The sequence below is a fragment of the Protomyctophum bolini genome (assembly GCF_963924005.1).
Source record: "Protomyctophum bolini genome assembly, chromosome: 2".
Classification (NCBI taxonomy): domain Eukaryota; kingdom Metazoa; phylum Chordata; class Actinopteri; order Myctophiformes; family Myctophidae; genus Protomyctophum; species Protomyctophum bolini.
Window position 1 is genome coordinate 19,328,873 of NC_137863.1, and position 24,808 is coordinate 19,353,680.

A 24,808-nucleotide genomic window follows, 5' to 3' on the forward strand; every position below is an offset into this window, starting at 1 on the left:
ACAGAGAGAGAGGAGTGTGTGTGTGTATATGTGTGCGTCAATTTAACAAAGGTGCAGACAATCAGAAATCAGCAGAGAGTGATCGACGTTTGAGCTACTCTACTAGTTTCCGAGGCTAGGGTGAAAGTGGTTAACAAAGAGTTTTTAATTATTTTTTAAGGATATTGCTAATTAAAATAGGACCACAATGGAGCCTTTTAGCCTCAATGTTTGACTGTACCTCGTGCAGTTTTACATTTCTGTCGAATAAAGTATTTAATCGATCAATCACAATTAATCTGGCCACAATAATGGCGTCATGAAGTCAGACCTTGTGCGGTGAGGTGGTGCAGGTTGTCATTCCCCACCCAGAACTCTGAACGGCTGTCCCCGAAACCAGACCTATAGTCAGCCCAAGACCTGGACGGGAAGACATAAGAACGGAAGAGATAAAGAGAGAAAGAGGGAGGGAGAGAGAGAGAGAGAGAGAGAGAGAGAGAGAGACATTTATACAATTAGATTTTCTGTAGTAATGTTGTTTTCTGTAACTGAGGATACGTCCCAGGTGCATCCATGCAATGTTTTTTCTAATTTCTCATTTCTCGTACAATTTCTCATTTCTCGCACAATTTCTCATCTCTCGCACAATTTAAATAAAATATTTCGTATTATTTTTTTCTTATTTTTTTTCTTATTTTTTTAAATATTTCTTTTTATTTCTTTTCTTATTTCTTTTCCTATTTTTTTTTTTTTCTTAATTCTTTTTTCTTATTTCTTATTATGTCTCATTTCTTATTATTTCTCATTTCTCATTATTTCTCATTTCTCATTTATTATTTCTCATTTATTTCTAATTTCTCAATTCTTATTCTTATTTCTTATTATTTTTCATATTATTTTTCCTATTTTTTCCTATTTTTTTCTTTTTTTCCCCTATTTTTTTCTTATTCTTTCTCGCGATTGCGCGACTAAAACTCGCGCTCTCGCTTGCGCGACAAAAACTCGCGCTCTCTCGATTATGTGACAATCGATATTTTTCTAATTTTTTTCCTTATTTTTTTCATATATTGACACTTTTGGTTGTTGAAAAACAGCTTCTAACCATTATTTGACACTTTTGGCTGTCGAGAAACAGCTCCTAAAACATTATTTGACACTTTTGGTTGTTGAAAAAAAGCTTCTAACCATTATTTGACACTTTTGGTTGTTGAGAAACAGCTCCTAAAACATTATTTGACACTTTTGGCTGTTGAAAAACAGCTTCTAACCATTATTTGACACTTTTGGTTGTTGAGAAACAGCTCCTAAAACATTATTTGACACTTTTGGCTGTTGAAAAACAGCTTCTAAACATTATTTGACACTTTTGGTTGTTGAAAAACAGCTTCTAACCATTATTTGACACTTTGGTTGTTGAGAAACAGCTCCTAAAACATTATTTTACACTTTTGGTTGTTGAGAAACAGCTCCTAAAACATTATTTGACAATTTTGGTTGTTGAAAAACAGCTTCTAACCATTATTTGACACTTTGGTTGTTGAGAAACAGCTCCTAAAACATTATTTTACACTTTTGGTTGTTGAGAAACAGCTCCTAAAACATTATTTTACACTTTTGGTTGTTGAGAAACAGCTCCTAAAACATTTTTGACACTTTTGGTTGTTGAAAAACAGCTTCTAACCATTATTTGACACTTTGGTTGTTGAGAAACAGCTCCTAAAATATTATTTTACACTTTTGGTTACTGAGAAACAGCTCCTAAAACATTATTTGACACTTTTGGCTGTTGAAAAACAGCTTCTAACCATTATTTGACACTTTTGGTTGTTGAGAAACAGCTCCTAAAACATTATTTGACACTTTTGGCTGTTGAAAAACAGCTTCTAAACATTATTTGACACTTTTGGTTGTTGAAAAACAGCTTCTAACCATTATTTGACACTTTGGTTGTTGAGAAACAGCTCCTAAAACATTATTTTACACTTTTGGTTGTTGAGAAACAGCTCCTAAAACATTATTTGACACTTTTGGTTGTTGAAAAACAGCTTCTAACCATTATTTGACACTTTGGTTGTTGAGAAACAGCTCATAAAACATTATTTTACACTTTTGGTTGTTGAGAAACAGCTCCTAAAACATTTTTGACACTTTTGGTTGTTGAAAAACAGCTTCTAACCATTATTTGACACTTTGGTTGTTGAGAAACAGCTCCTAAAATATTATTTTACACTTTTGGTTACTGAGAAACAGCTCCTAAAACATTCTTTGACACTTTTGGCTGTTGAAAAACAGCTTCTAACCATTATTTGACACTTTTGGTTGTTGAGAAACAGCTCCTAAAACATTATTTGACACTTTTGGCTGTTGAAAAACAGCTTCTAAACATTATTTGACACTTTTGGTTGTTGAAAAACAGCTTCTAACCATTATTTGACACTTTGGTTGTTGAGAAACAGCTCCTAAAACATTATTTTACACTTTTGGTTGTTGAGAAACAGCTCCTAAAACATTATTTGACACTTTTGGTTGTTGAAAAACAGCTTCTAACCATTATTTGACACTTTGGTTGTTGAGAAACAGCTCATAAAACATTATTTTACACTTTTGGTTGTTGAGAAACAGCTCCTAAAACATTATTTGACACTTTTGGTTGTTGAAAAACCGCTTCTAACCATTATTTGACACTTTGGTTGTTGAGAAACAGCTCCTAAAACATTATTTGACACTTTTGGTTGTTGAAAAACAGCTTCTAAACATTATTTGACACTTTTGGTTGTTGAAAAACAGCTTCTAACCATTATTTGACACTTTGGTTGTTGAGAAACAGCTCCTAAAACATTATTTTACACTTTTGGTTGTTGAGAAACAGCTCCTAAAACATTATTTGACACTTTTGGTTGTTGAAAAACAGCTTCTAACCATTATTTGACACTTTGGTTGTTGAGAAACAGCTCATAAAACATTATTTTACACTTTTGGTTGTTGAGAAACAGCTCCTAAAACATTATTTGACACTTTTGGTTGTTGAAAAACCGCTTCTAACCATTATTTGACACTTTGGTTGTTGAGAAACAGCTCCTAAAACATTATTTGACACTTTTGGTTGTTGAAAAACAGCTTCTAACCATTATTTGACACTTTGGTTGTTGAGAAACAGCTCCTAAAACATTATTTTACACTTTGGGAGGCAAATTATTTTGGGAGGCAAATTATTTTGGCAAATTATTTTGGGAGGCAAATTATTTTGGCAAATTATTTTGGGAGGCAAATTATTTTGGCAAATGATTTTGGGAGGCAAATTATTTTGGGAGGCAAATTATTTTGGGAGGCAAATTATTTTGGGAGGCAAATTATTTTGGGAGTCAAATTATTTTGGCAAATTATTTTGGGAGGCAAATTATTTTTGCAAATTATTTTGGGAGGCAAATAATTTTGGCAAATAGTTTTGGGAGGCAAATTATTTTGGGAGGCAAATTATTTTGGGAGGCAATTTATTTTGGGAGGCAATTTATTTTGGGAGGTAATTTATTTTGGCAAATTATTTTGGGAGGCAAATTATTTTGGGAGGCAAATTATTTTGGCAAATTATTTTTGGAGGCAAATTATTTTGGCAAATTATTTTGGGAGGCAAATTATTTTGGGAGGCAAATTATTTTGGCAGGCAAATTATTTTGGGAGGCAAATTATTTTGGCAAATTATTTTGGGAGGCAAATTATTTTGGCAAATTATTTTGGGAGGCAAATTATTTTGGCAAATTATTTTGGGAGGCAAATTATTTTGGGAGTCAAATTATTTTGGGAGTCAAATTATTTTGGGAGTCAAATTATTTTGGGAGGCAAATTATTTTGGGAGGCAAATAATTTTGGCAAATAATTTTGGGAGGCAAATTATTTTGGGAGGCAAATTATTTTGGCAAATTATTTTGGGAGGCAAATTATTTTGGCAAATTATTTTGGGAGGCAAATTATTTTGGCAAATTATTTTGGGAGGCAAATTATTTTGGCAAATTATTTTGGGAGGCAAATTATTTTGGCAAATTATTTTGGCAAATTATTTTGGGAGGCAAATTATTTTTGCAAATTATTTTGGGAGGCAAATTATTTTTGCAAATTATTTTGGGAGGCAAATTATTTTGTGAGGCAAATTATTTTGGGAGGCAAATTATTTTGGGAGGCAAATTATTTTGGGAGGCAAATTATTTTGGGAGGCAAATTATTTTGGGAGGCAAATTATTTTGGCAAATTATTTTGGGAGGCAAATTATTTTGGGAGGCAAATTATTTTGGCAAATTATTTTGGGAGGCAAATTATTTTGGGAGGCAAATTATTTTGGGAGGAAAATTATTTTGGCAAATTATTTTGGGAGGCAAATTATCTTGGGAGGCAAATTATTTTGGCAAATTATTTTGGGAGGCAAATTATTTTGGGTGGCAAATTATTTTGGCAAATTATTTTGGGAGGCAAATTATTTTGGGAGGCAAATTATTTTGGGAGGCAAATTATTTTGGCAGGCAAATTATTTTGGGAGGCAAATTATTTTGGGAGGCAAATTATTTTGGGAGGCAAATTATTTTGGCAAATTATTTTGGGAGGCAAATTATTTTGGCAAATTATTTTGGGAGTAAAAATATTTTGGGAGGCAAATTATTTTGGGAGTCAAATTATTTTGGGAGGCAAATTATTTTGGGAGGCAAATTATTTTGGGAGGCAAATTATTTTGGGAGGCAAATTATTTTGGCAGGCAAATTATTTTGGGAGGCAAATTATTTTGGTAAATTATTTTGGGAGGCAAATTATTTTGGAAAATTATTTTGGGAGGCAAATTATTTTGGCAAATTATTTTGGGAGGCAAATTATTTTGGCAAATTATTTTGGGATTATTATTAATTTGCCAAAATAATTTGCCAAAATAATTTGCCTCCCAAAATAATTTGCCAAAAAAATTTGCCAAAATAATTTGCCTCCCAAAATAATTTGCTAAAATAATTTGCCTCCCAAAATAATTTGCCAAAATAATTTGCCTCCCAAAATAATTTGCCAAAGAAACAGCTCCTAAAACATTATTTGACACTTTTGGTTGTTGAAAAACAGCTTCTAACCATTATTTGACACTTTGGTTGTTGAGAAACAGCTCCTAAAACATTATTTTACACTTTTGGTTGTTGAGAAACAGCTCCTAAAACATTATTTGACACTTTTGGTTGTTGAAAAACAGCTTCTAACCATTATTTGACACTTTGGTTGTTGAGAAACAGCTATTAGAGGCAAATTATTTTGGGAGGCAAATTATTTTGGCAAATTATTTTGGGAGGCAAATTATTTTGGCAAATTATTTTGGGAGGCAAATTATTTTGGCAAATGATTTTGGGAGGCAAATTATTTTTGCAAATTATTTTGGGAGGCAAATTATTTTGGCAAATTATTTTGGGAGGCAAATTATTTTGGGAGTCAAATTATTTTGGGAGTCAAATTATTTTGGCAAATTATTTTGGGAGGCAAATTATTTTTGCAAATTATTTTGGGAGGCAAATAATTTTGGCAAATAATTTTGGGAGGCAAATAATTTTGGGAGGCAAATTATTTTGGGAGGCAAATTATTTTGGCAAATTATTTTGGGAGGCAAATTATTTTGGCAAATTATTTTGGCAAATTATTTTGGGAGGCAAATTATTTTGGCAAATTATTTTGGGAGGCAAATTATTTTGGCAAATTATTTTGGGAGGCAAATTATTTTGGCAAATTATTTTGGGAGGCAAATTATTTTTGCAAATTATTTTGGGAGGCAAATTATTTTGTGAGGCAAATTATTTTGTGAGGCAAATTATTTTGGGAGGCAAATTATTTTGGGAGGCAAATTATTTTGGCAAATTATTTTGGGAGGCAAATTATTTTGGGAGGCAAATTATTTTGGCAAATTATTTTGGGAGGCAAATTATTTTGGGAGGAAAATTATTTTGGCAAATTATTTTGGGAGGCAAATTATCTTGGGAGGCAAATTATTTTGGCAAATTATTTTGGGAGGCAAATTATTTTGGGTGGCAAATTATTTTGGCAAATTATTTTGGGAGGCAAATTATTTTGGGAGGCAAATTATTTTGGGAGGCAAATTATTTTGGCAGGCAAATTATTTTGGGAGGCAAATTATTTTGGGAGGCAAATTATTTTGGGAGGCAAATTATTTTGGGAGTAAAAATATTTTGGGAGGCAAATTATTTTGGGAGGCAAATTATTTTGGGAGGCAAATTATTTTGGCAAATTATTTTGGGAGGCAAATTATTTTGGCAAATTATTTTGGGAGGCAAATTATTTTGGCAAATTATTTTGGGAGGCAAATTATTTTGGGAGTCAAATTATTTTGGGAGTCAAATTATTTTGGCAAATTATTTTGGGAGGCAAATTATTTTTGCAAATTATTTTGGGAGGCAAATAATTTTGGCAAATAATTTTGGGAGGCAAATAATTTTGGGAGGCAAATTATTTTGGGAGGCAAATTATTTTGGGAGGCAAATTATTTTGGCAAATTATTTTGGCAAATTATTTTGGGAGGCAAATTATTTTGGCAAATTATTTTGGGAGGCAAATTATTTTGGCAAATTATTTTGGGAGGCAAATTATTTTGGCAAATTATTTTGGGAGGCAAATTATTTTTGCAAATTATTTTGGGAGGCAAATTATTTTGTGAGGCAAATTATTTTGTGAGGCAAATTATTTTGGGAGGCAAATTATTTTGGGAGGCAAATTATTTTGGCAAATTATTTTGGGAGGCAAATTATTTTGGGAGGCAAATTATTTTGGCAAATTATTTTGGGAGGCAAATTATTTTGGGAGGAAAATTATTTTGGCAAATTATTTTGGGAGGCAAATTATCTTGGGAGGCAAATTATTTTGGCAAATTATTTTGGGAGGCAAATTATTTTGGGTGGCAAATTATTTTGGCAAATTATTTTGGGAGGCAAATTATTTTGGGAGGCAAATTATTTTGGGAGGCAAATTATTTTGGCAGGCAAATTATTTTGGGAGGCAAATTATTTTGGGAGGCAAATTATTTTGGGAGGCAAATTATTTTGGGAGGCAAATTATTTTGGCAAATTATTTTGGGAGTAAAAATATTTTGGGAGGCAAATTATTTTGGGAGTCAAATTATTTTGGGAGGCAAATTATTTTGGGAGGCAAATTATTTTGGGAGGCAAATTATTTTGGGAGGCAAATTATTTTGGCAGGCAAATTATTTTGGGAGGCAAATTATTTTGGTAAATTATTTTGGGAGGCAAATTATTTTGGAAAATTATTTTGGGAGGCAAATTATTTTGGCAAATTATTTTGGGATTATTATTTATTTGCCAAAATAATTTGCCAAAATAATTTGCCTCCCAAAATAATTTGCCAAAAAAATTTGCCAAAATAATTTGCCTCCCAAAAAAATTTGCTAAAATAATTTGCCTCCCAAAATAATTTGCCAAAATAATTTGCCTCCCAAAATAATTTGCCTCCCAAAATAATTTGCCAAAGAAACAGCTCCTAAAACATTATTTGACACTTTTGGTTGTTGAAAAACAGCTTCTAACCATTATTTGACACTTTGGTTGTTGAGAAACAGCTCCTAAAACATTATTTTACACTTTTGGTTGTTGAGAAACAGCTCCTAAAACATTATTTGACACTTTTGGTTGTTGAAAAACAGCTTCTAACCATTATTTTACACTTTGGTTGTTGAGAAACAGCTATTAGAGGCAAATTATTTTGGCAGGCAAATTATTTTGGGAGGCAAATTATTTTGGGAGGCAAATTATTTTGGCAAATTATTTTGGGAGGCAAATTATTTTGGCAAATTATTTTGGGAGGCAAATTATTTTGGCAAATTATTTTGGGAGGCAAATTATTTTGGGAGTCAAATTATTTTGGGAGTCAAATTATTTTGGGAGTCAAATTATTTTGGCAAATTATTTTGGGAGGCAAATTATTTTTGCAAATTATTTTGGGAGGCAAATAATTTTGGCAAATAATTTTGGGAGGCAAATAATTTTGGGAGGCAAATTATTTTGGGAGGCAAATTATTTTGGCAAATTATTTTGGGAAGCAAATTATTTTGGCAAATTATTTTGGGAGGCAAATTATTTTGGCAAATTATTTTGGCAAATTATTTTGGGAGGCAAATTATTTTGGCAAATTATTTTGGGAGGCAAATTATTTTGGGAGGCAAATTATTTTGGCAAATTATTTTGGGAGGCAAATTATTTTTGGAGGCAAATTATTTTTGCAAATTATTTTGGGAGGCAAATTATTTTGTGAGGCAAATTATTTTGGGAGGCAAATTATTTTGGGAGGCAAATTATTTTGGGAGGCAAATTATTTTGGGAGGCAAATTATTTTGGCAAATTATTTTGGGAGGCAAATTATTTTGGGAGGCAAATTATTTTGGCAAATTATTTTGGGAGGCAAATTATTTTGGGAGGAAAATTATTTTGGCAAATTATTTTGGGAGGCAAATTATCTTGGGAGGCAAATTATTTTGGCAAATTATTTTGGGAGGCAAATTATTTTGGGTGGCAAATTATTTTGGCAAATTATTTTGGGAGGCAAATTATTTTGGGAGGCAAATTATTTTGGGAGGCAAATTATTTTGGCAGGCAAATTATTTTGGGAGGCAAATTATTTTGGGAGGCAAATTATTTTGGGAGGCAAATTATTTTGGGAGGCAAATTATTTTGGCAAATTATTTTGGGAGGCAAATTATTTTGGCAAATTATTTTGGGAGTAAAAATATTTTGGGAGGCAAATTATTTTGGGAGTCAAATTATTTTGGCAAATTATTTTGGGAGGCAAATTATTTTGGGAGGCAAATTATTTTGGCAGGCAAATTATTTTGGGAGGCAAATTATTTTGGTAAATTATTTTGGGAGGCAAATTATTTTGGAAAATTATTTTGGCAAATTATTTTGGGAGGCAAATTATTTTGGCAAATTATTTTGGGAGGCAAATTATTTTGGCAAATTATTTTGGGAGGCAAATTATTTTGGCAAATTATTTTGGGAGGCAAATTATTTTTGCAAATTATTTTGGGAGGCAAATTATTTTGTGAGGCAAATTATTTTGTGAGGCAAATTATTTTGGGAGGCAAATTATTTTGGGAGGCAAATTATTTTGGCAAATTATTTTGGGAGGCAAATTATTTTGGGAGGCAAATTATTTTGGCAAATTATTTTGGGAGGCAAATTATTTTGGGAGGAAAATTATTTTGGCAAATTATTTTGGGAGGCAAATTATCTTGGGAGGCAAATTATTTTGGCAAATTATTTTGGGAGGCAAATTATTTTGGGTGGCAAATTATTTTGGCAAATTATTTTGGGAGGCAAATTATTTTGGGAGGCAAATTATTTTGGGAGGCAAATTATTTTGGCAGGCAAATTATTTTGGGAGGCAAATTATTTTGGGAGGCAAATTATTTTGGGAGGCAAATTATTTTGGGAGGCAAATTATTTTGGGAGTAAAAATATTTTGGGAGGCAAATTATTTTGGGAGGCAAATTATTTTGGGAGGCAAATTATTTTGGCAAATTATTTTGGGAGGCAAATTATTTTGGCAAATTATTTTGGGAGGCAAATTATTTTGGCAAATTATTTTGGGAGGCAAATTATTTTGGGAGTCAAATTATTTTGGGAGTCAAATTATTTTGGCAAATTATTTTGGGAGGCAAATTATTTTTGCAAATTATTTTGGGAGGCAAATAATTTTGGCAAATAATTTTGGGAGGCAAATAATTTTGGGAGGCAAATTATTTTGGGAGGCAAATTATTTTGGGAGGCAAATTATTTTGGCAAATTATTTTGGCAAATTATTTTGGGAGGCAAATTATTTTGGGAGGCAAATTATTTTGGCAAATTATTTTGGGAGGCAAATTATTTTGGCAAATTATTTTGGGAGGCAAATTATTTTTGCAAATTATTTTGGGAGGCAAATTATTTTGTGAGGCAAATTATTTTGTGAGGCAAATTATTTTGGGAGGCAAATTATTTTGGGAGGCAAATTATTTTGGCAAATTATTTTGGGAGGCAAATTATTTTGGCAAATTATTTTGGGAGGCAAATTATTTTGGGAGGAAAATTATTTTGGCAAATTATTTTGGGAGGCAAATTATCTTGGGAGGCAAATTATTTTGGCAAATTATTTTGGGAGGCAAATTATTTTGGGTGGCAAATTATTTTGGCAAATTATTTTGGGAGGCAAATTATTTTGGGAGGCAAATTATTTTGGGAGGCAAATTATTTTGGCAGGCAAATTATTTTGGGAGGCAAATTATTTTGGGAGGCAAATTATTTTGGGAGGCAAATTATTTTGGGAGGCAAATTATTTTGGCAAATTATTTTGGGAGTAAAAATATTTTGGGAGGCAAATTATTTTGGGAGTCAAATTATTTTGGGAGGCAAATTATTTTGGGAGGCAAATTATTTTGGGAGGCAAATTATTTTGGCAGGCAAATTATTTTGGGAGGCAAATTATTTTGGTAAATTATTTTGGGAGGCAAATTATTTTGGAAAATTATTTTGGGAGGCAAATTATTTTGGCAAATTATTTTGGCAAATTATTTTGGGATTATTATTTATTTGCCAAAATAATTTGCCAAAATAATTTGCCTCCCAAAATAATTTGCCAAAAAAATTTGCCAAAATAATTTGCCTCCCAAAAAAATTTGCTAAAATAATTTGCCTCCCAAAATAATTTGCCAAAATAATTTGCCTCCCAAAATAATTTGCCTCCCAAAATAATTTGCCAAAGAAACAGCTCCTAAAACATTATTTGACACTTTTGGTTGTTGAAAAACAGCTTCTAACCATTATTTGACACTTTGGTTGTTGAGAAACAGCTCCTAAAACATTATTTTACACTTTTGGTTGTTGAGAAACAGCTCCTAAAACATTATTTGACACTTTTGGTTGTTGAAAAACAGCTTCTAACCATTATTTTACACTTTGGTTGTTGAGAAACAGCTATTAGAGGCAAATTATTTTGGCAGGCAAATTATTTTGGGAGGCAAATTATTTTGGCAAATTATTTTGGGAGGCAAATTATTTTGGCAAATTATTTTGGGAGGCAAATTATTTTGGCAAATTATTTTGGGAGGCAAATTATTTTGGGAGTCAAATTATTTTGGGAGTCAAATTATTTTGGGAGTCAAATTATTTTGGCAAATTATTTTGGGAGGCAAATTATTTTTGCAAATTATTTTGGGAGGCAAATAATTTTGGCAAATAATTTTGGGAGGCAAATAATTTTGGGAGGCAAATTATTTTGGCAAATTATTTTGGGAAGCAAATTATTTTGGGAGGCAAATTATTTTGGCAAATTATTTTGGCAAATTATTTTGGGAGGCAAATTATTTTGGCAAATTATTTTGGGAGGCAAATTATTTTGGGAGGCAAATTATTTTGGCAAATTATTTTGGGAGGCAAATTATTTTTGGAGGCAAATTATTTTTGCAAATTATTTTGGGAGGCAAATTATTTTGTGAGGCAAATTATTTTGGGAGGCAAATTATTTTGGGAGGCAAATTATTTTGGGAGGCAAATTATTTTGGGAGGCAAATTATTTTGGCAAATTATTTTGGGAGGCAAATTATTTTGGGAGGCAAATTATTTTGGCAAATTATTTTGGGAGGCAAATTATTTTGGGAGGAAAATTATTTTGGCAAATTATTTTGGGAGGCAAATTATCTTGGGAGGCAAATTATTTTGGCAAATTATTTTGGGAGGCAAATTATTTTGGGTGGCAAATTATTTTGGCAAATTATTTTGGGAGGCAAATTATTTTGGGAGGCAAATTATTTTGGGAGGCAAATTATTTTGGCAGGCAAATTATTTTGGGAGGCAAATTATTTTGGGAGGCAAATTATTTTGGGAGGCAAATTATTTTGGGAGGCAAATTATTTTGGGAGGCAAATTATTTTGGCAAATTATTTTGGGAGGCAAATTATTTTGGGAGGCAAATTATTTTGGCAAATTATTTTGGGAGGCAAATTATTTTGGGAGGAAAATTATTTTGGCAAATTATTTTGGGAGGCAAATTATCTTGGGAGGCAAATTATTTTGGCAAATTATTTTGGGAGGCAAATTATTTTGGGTGGCAAATTATTTTGGCAAATTATTTTGGGAGGCAAATTATTTTGGGAGGCAAATTATTTTGGGAGGCAAATTATTTTGGCAGGCAAATTATTTTGGGAGGCAAATTATTTTGGGAGGCAAATTATTTTGGGAGGCAAATTATTTTGGGAGGCAAATTATTTTGGCAAATTATTTTGGCAAATTATTTTGGGAGTAAAAATATTTTGGGAGGCAAATTATTTTGGGAGTCAAATTATTTTGGCAAATTATTTTGGGAGGCAAATTATTTTGGGAGGCAAATTATTTTGGCAGGCAAATTATTTTGGGAGGCAAATTATTTTGGTAAATTATTTTGGGAGGCAAATTATTTTGGAAAATTATTTTGGGAGGCAAATTATTTTGGCAAATTATTTTGGGAGGCAAATTATTTTGGCAAATTATTTTGGGATTATTATTAATTTGCCAAAATAATTTGCCAAAATAATTTGCCTCCCAAAATAATTTGCCAAAAAAATTTGCCAAAATAATTTGCCTCCCAAAATAATTTGCTAAAATAATTTGCCTCCCAAAATAATTTGCCAAAATAATTTGCCTCCCAAAATAATTTGCCTCCCAAAATAATTTGCCAAAGAAACAGCTCCTAAAACATTATTTGACACTTTTGGTTGTTGAAAAACAGCTTCTAACCATTATTTGACACTTTGGTTGTTGAGAAACAGCTCCTAAAACATTATTTTACACTTTTGGTTGTTGAGAAACAGCTCCTAAAACATTATTTGACACTTTTGGTTGTTGAAAAACAGCTTCTAACCATTATTTGACACATTGGTTGTTGAGAAACAGCTCCTAAAACATTATTTTACACTTTTGGTTGTTGAGAAACAGCTCCTAAAACATTATTTGACACTTTTGGTTGTAGAAAAACAGCTTCTAACCATTATTTGACACTTTGGTTGTTGAGAAACAGCTCCTAAAACATTATTTTACACTTTTGGTTGTTGAGAAACAGCTCCTAAAACATTATTTGACACTTTTGGTTGTTGAAAAACAGCTTCTAACCATTATTTGACACTTTGGTTGTTGAGAAACAGCTCCTAAAACATTATTTTACACTTTTGGTTGTTGAGAAACAGCTCCTAAAACATTATTTGACACTTTTGGTTGTTGAAAAACAGCTTCTAACCATTATTTGACACTTTGGTTGTTGAGAAACAGCTCCTAAAACATTATTTTACACTTTTGGTTGTTGAGAAACAGCTCCTAAAACATTATTTGACACTTTTGGTTGTTGAAAAACAGCTTCTAACCATTATTTGACACTTTGGTTGTTGAGAAACAGCTCCTAAAACATTATTTTACACTTTTGGTTGTTGAAAAACAGCTTCTAACCATTATTTGACACTTTGGTTGTTGAGAAACAGCTCCTAAAACATTATTTTACACTTTTGGTTGTTGAGAAACAGCTCCTAAAACATTATTTGACACTTTTGGTTGTTGAAAAACAGCTTCTAACCATTATTTGACACTTTGGTTGTTGAGAAACAGCTCCTAAAACATTATTTTACACTTTTGGTTGTTGAGAAACAGCTCCTAAAACATTATTTGACACTTTTGGTTGTTGAAAAACAGCTTCTAACCATTATTTGACACTTTGGTTGTTGAGAAACAGCTCCTAAAACATTATTTTACACTTTTGGTTGTTGAAAAACAGCTTCTAACCATTATTTGACACTTTGGTTGTTGAGAAACAGCTCATAAAACATTATTTTACACTTTTGGTTGTTGAGAAACAGCTCCTAAAACATTTTTGACACTTTTGGTTGTTGAAAAACAGCTTCTAACCATTATTTGACACTTTGGTTGTTGAGAAACAGCTCCTAAAATATTATTTTACACTTTTGGTTACTGAGAAACAGCTCCTAAAACATTATTTGACACTTTTGGCTGTTGAAAAACAGCTTCTAACCATTATTTGACACTTTTGGTTGTTGAGAAACAGCTCCTAAAACATTATTTGACACTTTTGGCTGTTGAAAAACAGCTTCTAAACATTATTTGACACTTTTGGTTGTTGAAAAACAGCTTCTAACCATTATTTGACACTTTGGTTGTTGAGAAACAGCTCCTAAAACATTATTTTACACTTTTGGTTGTTGAGAAACAGCTCCTAAAACATTATTTGACACTTTTGGTTGTTGAAAAACAGCTTCTAACCATTATTTGACACTTTGGTTGTTGAGAAACAGCTCATAAAACATTATTTTACACTTTTGGTTGTTGAGAAACAGCTCCTAAAACATTATTTGACACTTTTGGTTGTTGAAAAACAGCTTCTAACCATTATTTGACACTTTGGTTGTTGAGAAACAGCTCCTAAAACATTATTTGACACTTTTGGTTGTTGAAAAACAGCTTCTAACCATTATTTGACACTTTGGTTGTTGAGAAACAGCTCCTAAAACATTATTTTACACTTTGGGAGGCAAATTATTTTGGGAGGCAAATTATTTTGGGAGGCAAATTATTTTGGCAAATTATTTTGGGAGGCAAATTATTTTGGCAAATTATTTTGGGAGGCAAATTATTTTGGCAAATTATTTTGGGAGGCAAATTATTTTGGGTGGCAAATTATTTTGGGAGGCAAATTATTTTGGGAGGCAAATTATTTTGGGAGGCAAATTATTTTGGGAGGCAAATTATTTTGGGAGGCAAATTATTTTGGGAGGCAAATTATTTTGGCAAATTATTTTTGCAAATTATTTTGGGAGGCAAATAATTTTGGCAAATAATTTTGGGAGGCAAATTATTTTGGGAGGCAAATTATTTTGGGAGGCAATTTATTTTGGCAAATTATTTTGGGAGGCAAATTATTTTGGCAAATTATTTTGGGAGGCAAATTATTTTGGCAAATTATTTTTGGAGGCAAATTATTTTGGCAAATTATTTTGGGAGGCAAATTATTTTGGGAGGCAAATTATTTTGGCAAATTATTTTGGGAGGCAAATTATTTTGGCAGGCAAATTATTTTGGCAAATTATTTTGGGAGGCAAATTATTTTGGAAAATTATTTTGGGAGTCAAATTATTTTGGGAGGCAAATTATTTTGGGAGTCAAATTATTTTGGCAAATTATTTTGGGAGGCAAATTATTTTTGCAAATAATTTTGGGAGGCAAATAATTTTTGCAAATTATTTTGGGAGGCAAATTATTTTGGGAGGCAAATTATTTTGGAGTCAAATTATTTTGGGAGTCAAATTATTTTGGGAGGCAAATTATTTTGGGAGGCAAATTATTTTGGGAGGCAAATTATTTTGGCAGGCAAATTATTTTGGGAGGCAAATTATTTTGGCAGGCAAATTATTTTGGGAGGCAAATTATTTTGGCAAATTATTTTGGGAGGCAAATTATTTTGGGAGGCAAATTATTTTGGCAAATTATTTTGGGAGTCAAATTATTTTGGGAGGCAAATTATTTTGGGAGTCAAATTATTTTGGGAGGCAAATTATTTTGGGAGGCAAATTATTTTGGCAGGCAAATTATTTTGGGAGGCAAATTATTTTGGTAAATTATTTTGGGAGGCAAATTATTTTGGAAAATTATTTTGGGAGGCAAATTATTTTGGCAAATTATTTTGGGAGGCAAATTATTTTGGCAAATTATTTTGGGAGGCAAATTATTTTGGCAAATTTTTTTGGGATTATTATTAATTTGCCAAAATAATTTGCCTCCCAAAATAATTTGCCAAAAAAATTTGCCAAAATAATTTGCCTCCCAAAATAATTTGCTAAAATAAATTGCCTCCCAAAATAATTTGCCAAAATAATTTGCCTCCCAAAATAATTTGCCAAAGAAACAGCTCCTAAAACATTATTTGACACTTTTGGTTGTTGAAAAACAGCTTCTAACCATTATTTGACACTTTGGTTGTTGAGAAACAGCTCCTAAAACATTATTTTACACTTTTGGTTGTTGAGAAACAGCTCCTAAAACATTATTTGACACTTTTGGTTGTTGAAAAACAGCTTCTAACCATTATTTGACACTTTGGTTGTTGAGAAACAGCTCCTAAAACATTATTTTACACTTTTGGTTGTTGAGAAACAGCTCCTAAAACATTATTTGACACTTTTGGTTGTAGAAAAACAGCTTCTAACCATTATTTGACACTTTGGTTGTTGAGAAACAGCTCCTAAAACATTATTTTACACTTTTGGTTGTTGAGAAACAGCTCCTAAAACATTATTTGACACTTTTGGTTGTTGAAAAACAGCTTCTAACCATTATTTGACACTTTGGTTGTTGAGAAACAGCTCCTAAAACATTATTTTACACTTTTGGTTGTTGAGAAACAGCTCCTAAAACATTATTTGACACTTTTGGTTGTTGAAAAACAGCTTCTAACCATTATTTGACACTTTGGTTGTTGAGAAACAGCTCCTAAAACATTATTTTACACTTTTGGTTGTTGAGAAACAGCTCCTAAAACATTATTTGACACTTTTGGTTGTTGAAAAACAGCTTCTAACCATTATTTGACACTTTGGTTGTTGAGAAACAGCTCCTAAAACATTATTTTACACTTTTGGTTGTAGAAAAACAGCTTCTAACCATTATTTGACACTTTGGTTGTTGAGAAACAGCTCCTAAAACATTATTTTACACTTTTGGTTGTTGAGAAACAGCTCCTAAAACATTATTTGACACTTTTGGTTGTTGAAAAACAGCTTCTAACCATTATTTGACACTTTGGTTGTTGAGAAACAGCTCCTAAAACATTATTTTACACTTTTGGTTGTTGAGAAACAGCTCCTAAAACATTATTTGACACTTTTGGTTGTTGAAAAACAGCTTCTAACCATTATTTGACACTTTGGTTGTTGAGAAACAGCTCCTAAAACATTATTTTACACTTTTGGTTGTTGAGAAACAGCACCTAAAACATTATTTGACACTTTTGGTTGTTGAAAAACAGCTAATAACCATTATTTGACACTTTGGTTGTTGAGAAACAGCTCATAAAACATTATTTTACACTTTTGGTTGTTGAGAAACAGCTCCTAAAACATTATTTGACACGTTTGGTTGTTGAAAAACAGCTTCTAACCATTATTTGACACTTTGGTTGTTGAGAAACAGCTCCTAAAACATTATTTTACACTTTTGGTTGTTGAGAAACAGCTCCTAAAACATTATTTGACACTTTTGGTTGTTGAAAAACAGCTTCTAACCATTATTTGACACTTTGGTTGTTGAGAAACAGCTCATAAAACATTATTTTACACTTTTGGTTGTTGAGAAACAGCTCCTAAAACATTATTTGACACGTTTGGTTGTTGAAAAACAGCTTCTAACCATTATTTGACACTTTGGTTGTTGAGAAACAGCTCCTAAAACATTATTTTACACTTTTGGTTGTTGAGAAACAGCTCCTAAAACATTATTTGACACTTTTGGTTGTTGAAAAACAGCTTCTAACCATTATTTGACACTTTGGTTGTTGAGAAACAGCTCCTAAAACATTATTTGACACTTTTGGTTGTTGAGAAACAGCTCCTAAAACATTATTTGACACTTTTGGTTGTTGAAAAACAGCTTCTAACCATTATTTGACACTTTGGTTGTTGAGAAACAGCTCCTAAAACATTATTTTACACTTTTGGTTATTGAGAAACAGCTCCTAAAACATTATTTGACACTTTTGGTTGTTGAAAAACAGCTTCTAACCATTATTTGACACTTTGGTTGTTGAGAAACAGCTCATAAAACATTATTTTACACTTTTGGTTGTTGAGAAACAGCTCCTAAAACATTATTTGACACTTTTGGTTGTTGAAAAACAGCTTCTAACCATTATTTGACACTTTGGTTGTTGAGAAACAGCTCATAAAACATTATTTTACACTTTTGGTTGTTGAGAAACAGCTTCTTACCATTATTTGACACTTTGGTTGTTGAGAAACAGCTCATAAAACATTATTTTACACTTTTGGTTGTTGAGAAACAGCTCCTAAAACATTATTTGACACTTTTGGTTGTTGAAAAACAGCTTCTAACCATTATTTGACACTTTGGTTGTTGAGAAACAGCTCCTAAAACATTATTTTACACTTTTGGTTGTTGAGAAACAGCTCCTAAAACATTATTTGACACTTTTGGTTGTTGAAAAACAGCTTCTAACCATTATTTGACACTTTGGTTGTTGAGAAACAGCTCCTAAAACATTATTTTACACTTTTGGTTGTTGAGAAACAGCTCCTAAAACATTATTTGACACTTTTGGTTGTTGAAAAACAGCTTCTAACCATTATTTGACACTTTGGTTGTTGAGAAACAGCTCATAAAACATTATTTTACACTTTTGGTTGTTGAGAAACAGCTCCTAAAACATTTTTGACACTTTTGGTTGTTGAAAAACAGCTTCTAACCATTATTTGACACTTTGGTTGTTGAGAAACAGCTCCTAAAATATTATTTTACACTTTTGGTTACTGAGAAACAGCTCCTAAAACATTATTTGACACTTTTGGCTGTTGAAAAACAGCTTCTAACCATTATTTGACACTTTTGGTTGTTGAGAAACAGCTCCTAAAACATTATTTTACACTTTTGGTTGTTGAGAAACAGCACCTAAAACATTATTTGACACTTTTGGTTGTTGAAAAACAGCTAATAACCATTATTTGACACTTTGGTTGTTGAGAAACAGCTCATAAAACATTATTTTACACTTTTGGTTGTTGAGAAACAGCTCCTAAAACATTATTTGACACGTTTGGTTGTTGAAAAACAGCTTCTAACCATTATTTGACACTTTGGTTGTTGAGAAACAGCTCCTAAAACATTATTTTACACTTTTGGTTGTTGAGAAACAGCTCCTAAAACATTATTTGACACTTTTGGTTGTTGAAAAACAGCTTCTAACCATTATTTGACACTTTGGTTGTTGAGAAACAGCTCCTAAAACATTATTTTACACTTTGGGAGGCAAATTATTTTGGGAGGCAAATTATTTTGGCAAATTATTTTGGCAAATTATTTTGGGAGGCAAATTATTTTGGGAGGCAAATTATTTTGGCAAATTATTTTGGCAAATTATTTTGGGAGGCAAATTATTTTGACAAATTATTTTGGGAGGCAAATTATTTTGGGAGGCAAATTATTTTGGGAGGCAAATTATTTTGGGAGGCAAATTATTTTGGGAGGCAAATTATTTTGGGAGTCAAATTATTTTGGCAAATTATTTTGGGAGGCAAATTATTTTTGCAAATTATTTTGGGAGGCAAATAATTTTGGCAAATAGTTTTGGGAGGCAAATTATTTTGGGAGGCAAATTATTTTGGGAGGCAATTTATTTTGGGAGGTAATTTATTTTGGCAAATTATTTTGGGAGGCAAATTATTTTGGGAGGCAAATTATTTTGGCAAATTATTTTTGGAGGCAAATTATTTTGGGAGGCAAATTATTTTGGGAGGCAAATTATTTTGGGAGGCAAATTATTTTGGGAGGCAAATTATTTTGGCAGGCAAATTATTTTGGCAAATTATTTTGGGAGGCAAATTATTTTGGCAAATTATTTTGGGAGGCAAATTATTTTGGGAGTCAAATTATTTTGGGAGTCAAATTATTTTGGGAGTCAAATTATTTTGGCAAATTATTTTGGGAGGCAAATTATTTTTGCAAATTATTTTGGGAGGCAAATAATTTTGGCAAATAATTTTGGGAGTCAAATTATTTTGGGAGGCAAATTATTTTGGGAGGCAAATTATTTTGGCAGGCAAATTATTTTGGGAGGCAAATTATTTTGGTAAATTATTTTGGGAGGCAAATTATTTTGGAAAATTATTTTGGGAGGCAAATTATTTTGGCAAATTATTTTGGGAGGCAAATTATTTTGGCAAATTATTTTGGGAGGCAAATTATTTTGGCAAATTTTTTTGGGATTATTATTAATTTGCCAAAATAATTTGCCTCCCAAAATAATTTGCCAAAAAAAATTGCCAAAAAAATTTGCCTCCCAAAATAATTTGCTAAAATAAATTGCCTCCCAAAATAATTTGCCAAAATAATTTGCCTCCCAAAATAATTTGCCAAAGAAACAGCTCCTAAAACATTATTTGACACTTTTGGTTGTTGAAAAACAGCTTCTAACCATTATTTGACACTTTGGTTGTTGAGAAACAGCTCCTAAAACATTATTTTACACTTTTGGTTGTTGAGAAACAGCTCCTAAAACATTATTTGACACTTTTGGTTGTTGAAAAACAGCTTCTAACCATTATTTGACACTTTGGTTGTTGAGAAACAGCTCCTAAAACATTATTTTACACTTTTGGTTGTTGAGAAACAGCTCCTAAAACATTATTTGACACTTTTGGTTGTAGAAAAACAGCTTCTAACCATTATTTGACACTTTGGTTGTTGAGAAACAGCTCCTAAAACATTATTTTACACTTTTGGTTGTTGAGAAACAGCTCCTAAAACATTATTTGACACTTTTGGTTGTTGAAAAACAGCTTCTAACCATTATTTGACACTTTGGTTGTTGAGAAACAGCTCCTAAAACATTATTTTACACTTTTGGTTGTTGAGAAACAGCTCCTAAAACATTATTTGACACTTTTGGTTGTTGAAAAACAGCTTCTAACCATTATTTGACACTTTGGTTGTTGAGAAACAGCTCCTAAAACATTATTTTACACTTTTGGTTGTTGAGAAACAGCACCTAAAACATTATTTGACACTTTTGGTTGTTGAAAAACAGCTAATAACCATTATTTGACACTTTGGTTGTTGAGAAACAGCTCATAAAACATTATTTTACACTTTTGGTTGTTGAGAAACAGCTCCTAAAACATTATTTGACACGTTTGGTTGTTGAAAAACAGCTTCTAACCATTATTTGACACTTTGGTTGTTGAGAAAAAGCTCCTAAAACATTATTTTACACTTTTGGTTGTTGAGAAACAGCTCCTAAAACATTATTTGACACTTTTGGTTGTAGAAAAACAGCTTCTAACCATTATTTGACACTTTGGTTGTTGAGAAACAGCTCATAAAACATTATTTTACACTTTTGGTTGTTGAGAAACAGCTCCTAAAACATTATTTGACACTTTTGGTTGTTGAAAAACAGCTTCTAACCATTATTTGACACTTTGGTTGTTGAGAAACAGCTCCTAAAACATTATTTGACACTTTTGGTTGTTGAAAAACAGCTTCTAACCATTATTTGACACTTTGGTTGTTGAGAAACAGCTCCTAAAACATTATTTTACACTTTGGGAGGCAAATTATTTTGGGAGGCAAATTATTTTGGCAAATTATTTTGGGAGGCAAATTATTTTGGCAAATTATTTTGGGAGGCAAATTATTTTGGCAAATTATTTTGGGAGGCAAATTATTTTGACAAATTATTTTGGGAGGCAAATTATTTTGGGAGGCAAATTATTTTGGGAGGCAAATTATTTTGAAAGGCAAATTATTTTGGGAGTCAAATTATTTTGGGAGGCAAATTATTTTTGCAAATTATTTTGGGAGGCAAATAATTTTGGCAAATAGTTTTGGGAGGCAAATTATTTTGGCAAATTATTTTGGGAGGCAAATTATTTTGGGAGGCAATTTATTTTGGGAGGCAATTTATTTTGGGAGGTAATTTATTTTGGCAAATTATTTTGGGAGGCAAATTATTTTGGGAGGCAAATTATTTTGGCAAATTATTTTTGGAGGCAAATTATTTTGGGAGGCAAATTATTTTGGGAGGCAAATTATTTTGGCAGGCAAATTATTTTGGGAGGCAAATTATTTTGGGAGGCAAATTATTTTGGGAGGCAAATTATTTTGGGAGGCAAATTATTTTGGGAGGCAAATTATTTTGGGAGGCAAATTATTTTGGGAGTCAAATTATTTTGGGAGTCAAATTATTTTGGCAAATTATTTTGGGAGGCAAATTATTTTTGCAAATTATTTTGGGAGGCAAATAATTTTGGCAAATAATTTTGGGAGGCAAATTATTTTGGGAGGCAAATTATTTTGGCAAATTATTTTGGGAGGCAAATTATTTTTGCAAATTATTTTGGGAGGCAAATTATTTTGGGAGGCAAATTATTTTGGGAGGCAAATTATTTTGGGAGGCAAATTATTTTGTGAGGCAAATTATTTTGTGAGGCAAATTATTTTGGGAGGCAAATTATTTTGGGAGGCAAATTATTTTGGCAAATTATTTTGGGAGGCAAATTATTTTGGGAGGCAAATTATTTTGGCAAATTATTTTGGGAGGCAAATTATTTTGGGAGGAAAATTATTTTGGCAAATTATTTTGGGAGGCAAATTATCTTGGGAGGCAAATTATTTTGGCAAATTATTTTGGGAGGCAAATTATTTTGGGTGGCAAATTATTTTGGGAGGCAAATTATTTTGGGAGGCAAATTATTTTGGGAGGCAAATTATTTTGGCAGGCAAATTATTTTGGGAGGCAAATTATTTTGTGAGGCAAATTATTTTGGGAGGCAAATTATTTTGGCAAATTATTTTGGGAGGCAAATTATTTTGGCAAATTATTTTGGGAGTAAAAATATTTTGGGAGGCAAATTATTTTGGGAGTCAAATTATTTTGGGAGGCAAATTATTTTGGGAGGCAAATTATTTTGGGAGGCAAATTATTTTGGCAGGCAAATTATTTTGGGAGGCAAATTATTTTGGTAAATTATTTTGGGAGGCAAATTATTTTGGAAAATTATTTTGGGAGGCAAATTATTTTGGCAAATTATTTTGGGAGGAAAATTATTTTGGCAAATTATTTTGGGAGGCAAATTATTTTGGCAAATTATTTTGGGATTATTATTAATTTGCCAAAATAATTTGCCTCCCAAAATAATTTGCCAAAAAAATTTGCCAAAATAATTTGCCTCCCAAAATAATTTGCCTCCCAAAATAATTTGCCTCCCAAAATAATTTGCCAAAGAAACAGCTCCTAAAACATTATTTGACACTTTTGGTTGTTGAAAAACAGCTCCTAAAACATTATTTTACACTTTTGGTTGTTGAAAAACAGCTCCTAAAACATTATTTTACACTTTTGGTTGTTGAGAAACAGCTCCTAAAACATTATTTGACACTTTTGGTTGTTGAAAAACAGCTTCTAACCATTATTTGACACTTTGGTTGTTGAGAAACAGCTCCTAAAACATTATTTTACACTTTTGGTTGTTGAGAAACAGCTCCTAAAACATTATTTGACACTTTTGGTTGTAGAAAAACAGCTTCTAACCATTATTTGACACTTTGGTTGTTGAGAAACAGCTCCTAAAACATTATTTTACACTTTTGGTTGTTGAGAAACAGCTCCTAAAACATTATTTGACACTTTTGGTTGTTGAAAAACAGCTTCTAACCATTATTTGACACTTTGGTTGTTGAGAAACAGCTCCTAAAACATTATTTTACACTTTTGGTTGTTGAGAAACAGCTCCTAAAACATTATTTGACACTTTTGGTTGTTGAAAAACAGCTTCTAACCATTATTTGACACTTTGGTTGTTGAGAAACAGCTCCTAAAACATTATTTTACACTTTTGGTTGTTGAGAAACAGCTCCTAAAACATTATTTGACACTTTTGGTTGTTGAAAAACAGCTTCTAACCATTATTTGACACTTTGGTTGTTGAGAAACAGCTCCTAAAACATTATTTTACACTTTTGGTTGTTGAAAAACAGCTTCTAACCATTATTTGACACTTTGGTTGTTGAGAAACAGCTCCTAAAACATTATTTTACACTTTTGGTTGTTGAGAAACAGCTCCTAAAACATTATTTGACACTTTTGGTTGTTGAAAAACAGCTTCTAACCATTATTTGACACTTTGGTTGTTGAGAAACAGCTCCTAAAACATTATTTTACACTTTTGGTTGTTGAGAAACAGCTCCTAAAACATTATTTGACACTTTTGGTTGTAGAAAAACAGCTTCTAACCATTATTTGACACTTTGGTTGTTGAGAAACAGCTCCTAAAACATTATTTTACACTTTTGGTTGTTGAGAAACAGCTCCTAAAACATTATTTGACACTTTTGGTTGTTGAAAAACAGCTTCTAACCATTATTTGACACTTTGGTTGTTGAGAAACAGCTCCTAAAACATTATTTTACACTTTTGGTTGTTGAGAAACAGCTCCTAAAACATTATTTGACACTTTTGGTTGTTGAAAAACAGCTTCTAACCATTATTTGACACTTTGGTTGTTGAGAAACAGCTCCTAAAACATTATTTTACACTTTTGGTTGTTGAGAAACAGCTCCTAAAACATTATTTGACACTTTTGGTTGTTGAAAAACAGCTTCTAACCATTATTTGACACTTTGGTTGTTGAGAAACAGCTCCTAAAACATTATTTTACACTTTTGGTTGTTGAAAAACAGCTTCTAGCCATTATTTGACACTTTGGTTGTTGAGAAACAGCTCATAAAACATTATTTTACACTTTTGGTTTTTGAGAAACAGCTCCTAAAACATTTTTGACACTTTTGGTTGTTGAAAAACAGCTTCTAACCATTATTTGACACTTTGGTTGTTGAGAAACAGCTCCTAAAATATTATTTTACACTTTTGGTTACTGAGAAACAGCTCCTAAAACATTATTTGACACTTTTGGCTGTTGAAAAACAGCTTCTAACCATTATTTGACACTTTTGGTTGTTGAGAAACAGCTCCTAAAACATTATTTGACACTTTTGGCTGT

General features: G+C 31.6%; 1 protein-coding gene across 2 annotated transcripts in view; it reads right to left on the reverse strand.

Moving 5' to 3' along the window:
- Positions 1-280: 280 nt before the first annotated feature.
- The window catches only part of LOC308325299 (fibrinogen-like protein 1), a 151,662-nt gene continuing 127,134 nt past the window's right edge, over positions 281-24,808 (reverse strand). For both annotated transcript variants that reach the window (XM_080777786.1, XM_080777787.1), the window contains exon 4: positions 281-399. In XM_080777786.1, the coding sequence (XP_080633912.1) occupies positions 297-399 (103 nt within the window). In that variant the 3' untranslated portion in view covers positions 281-296. The remainder of the gene's footprint in view (positions 400-24,808) is intronic.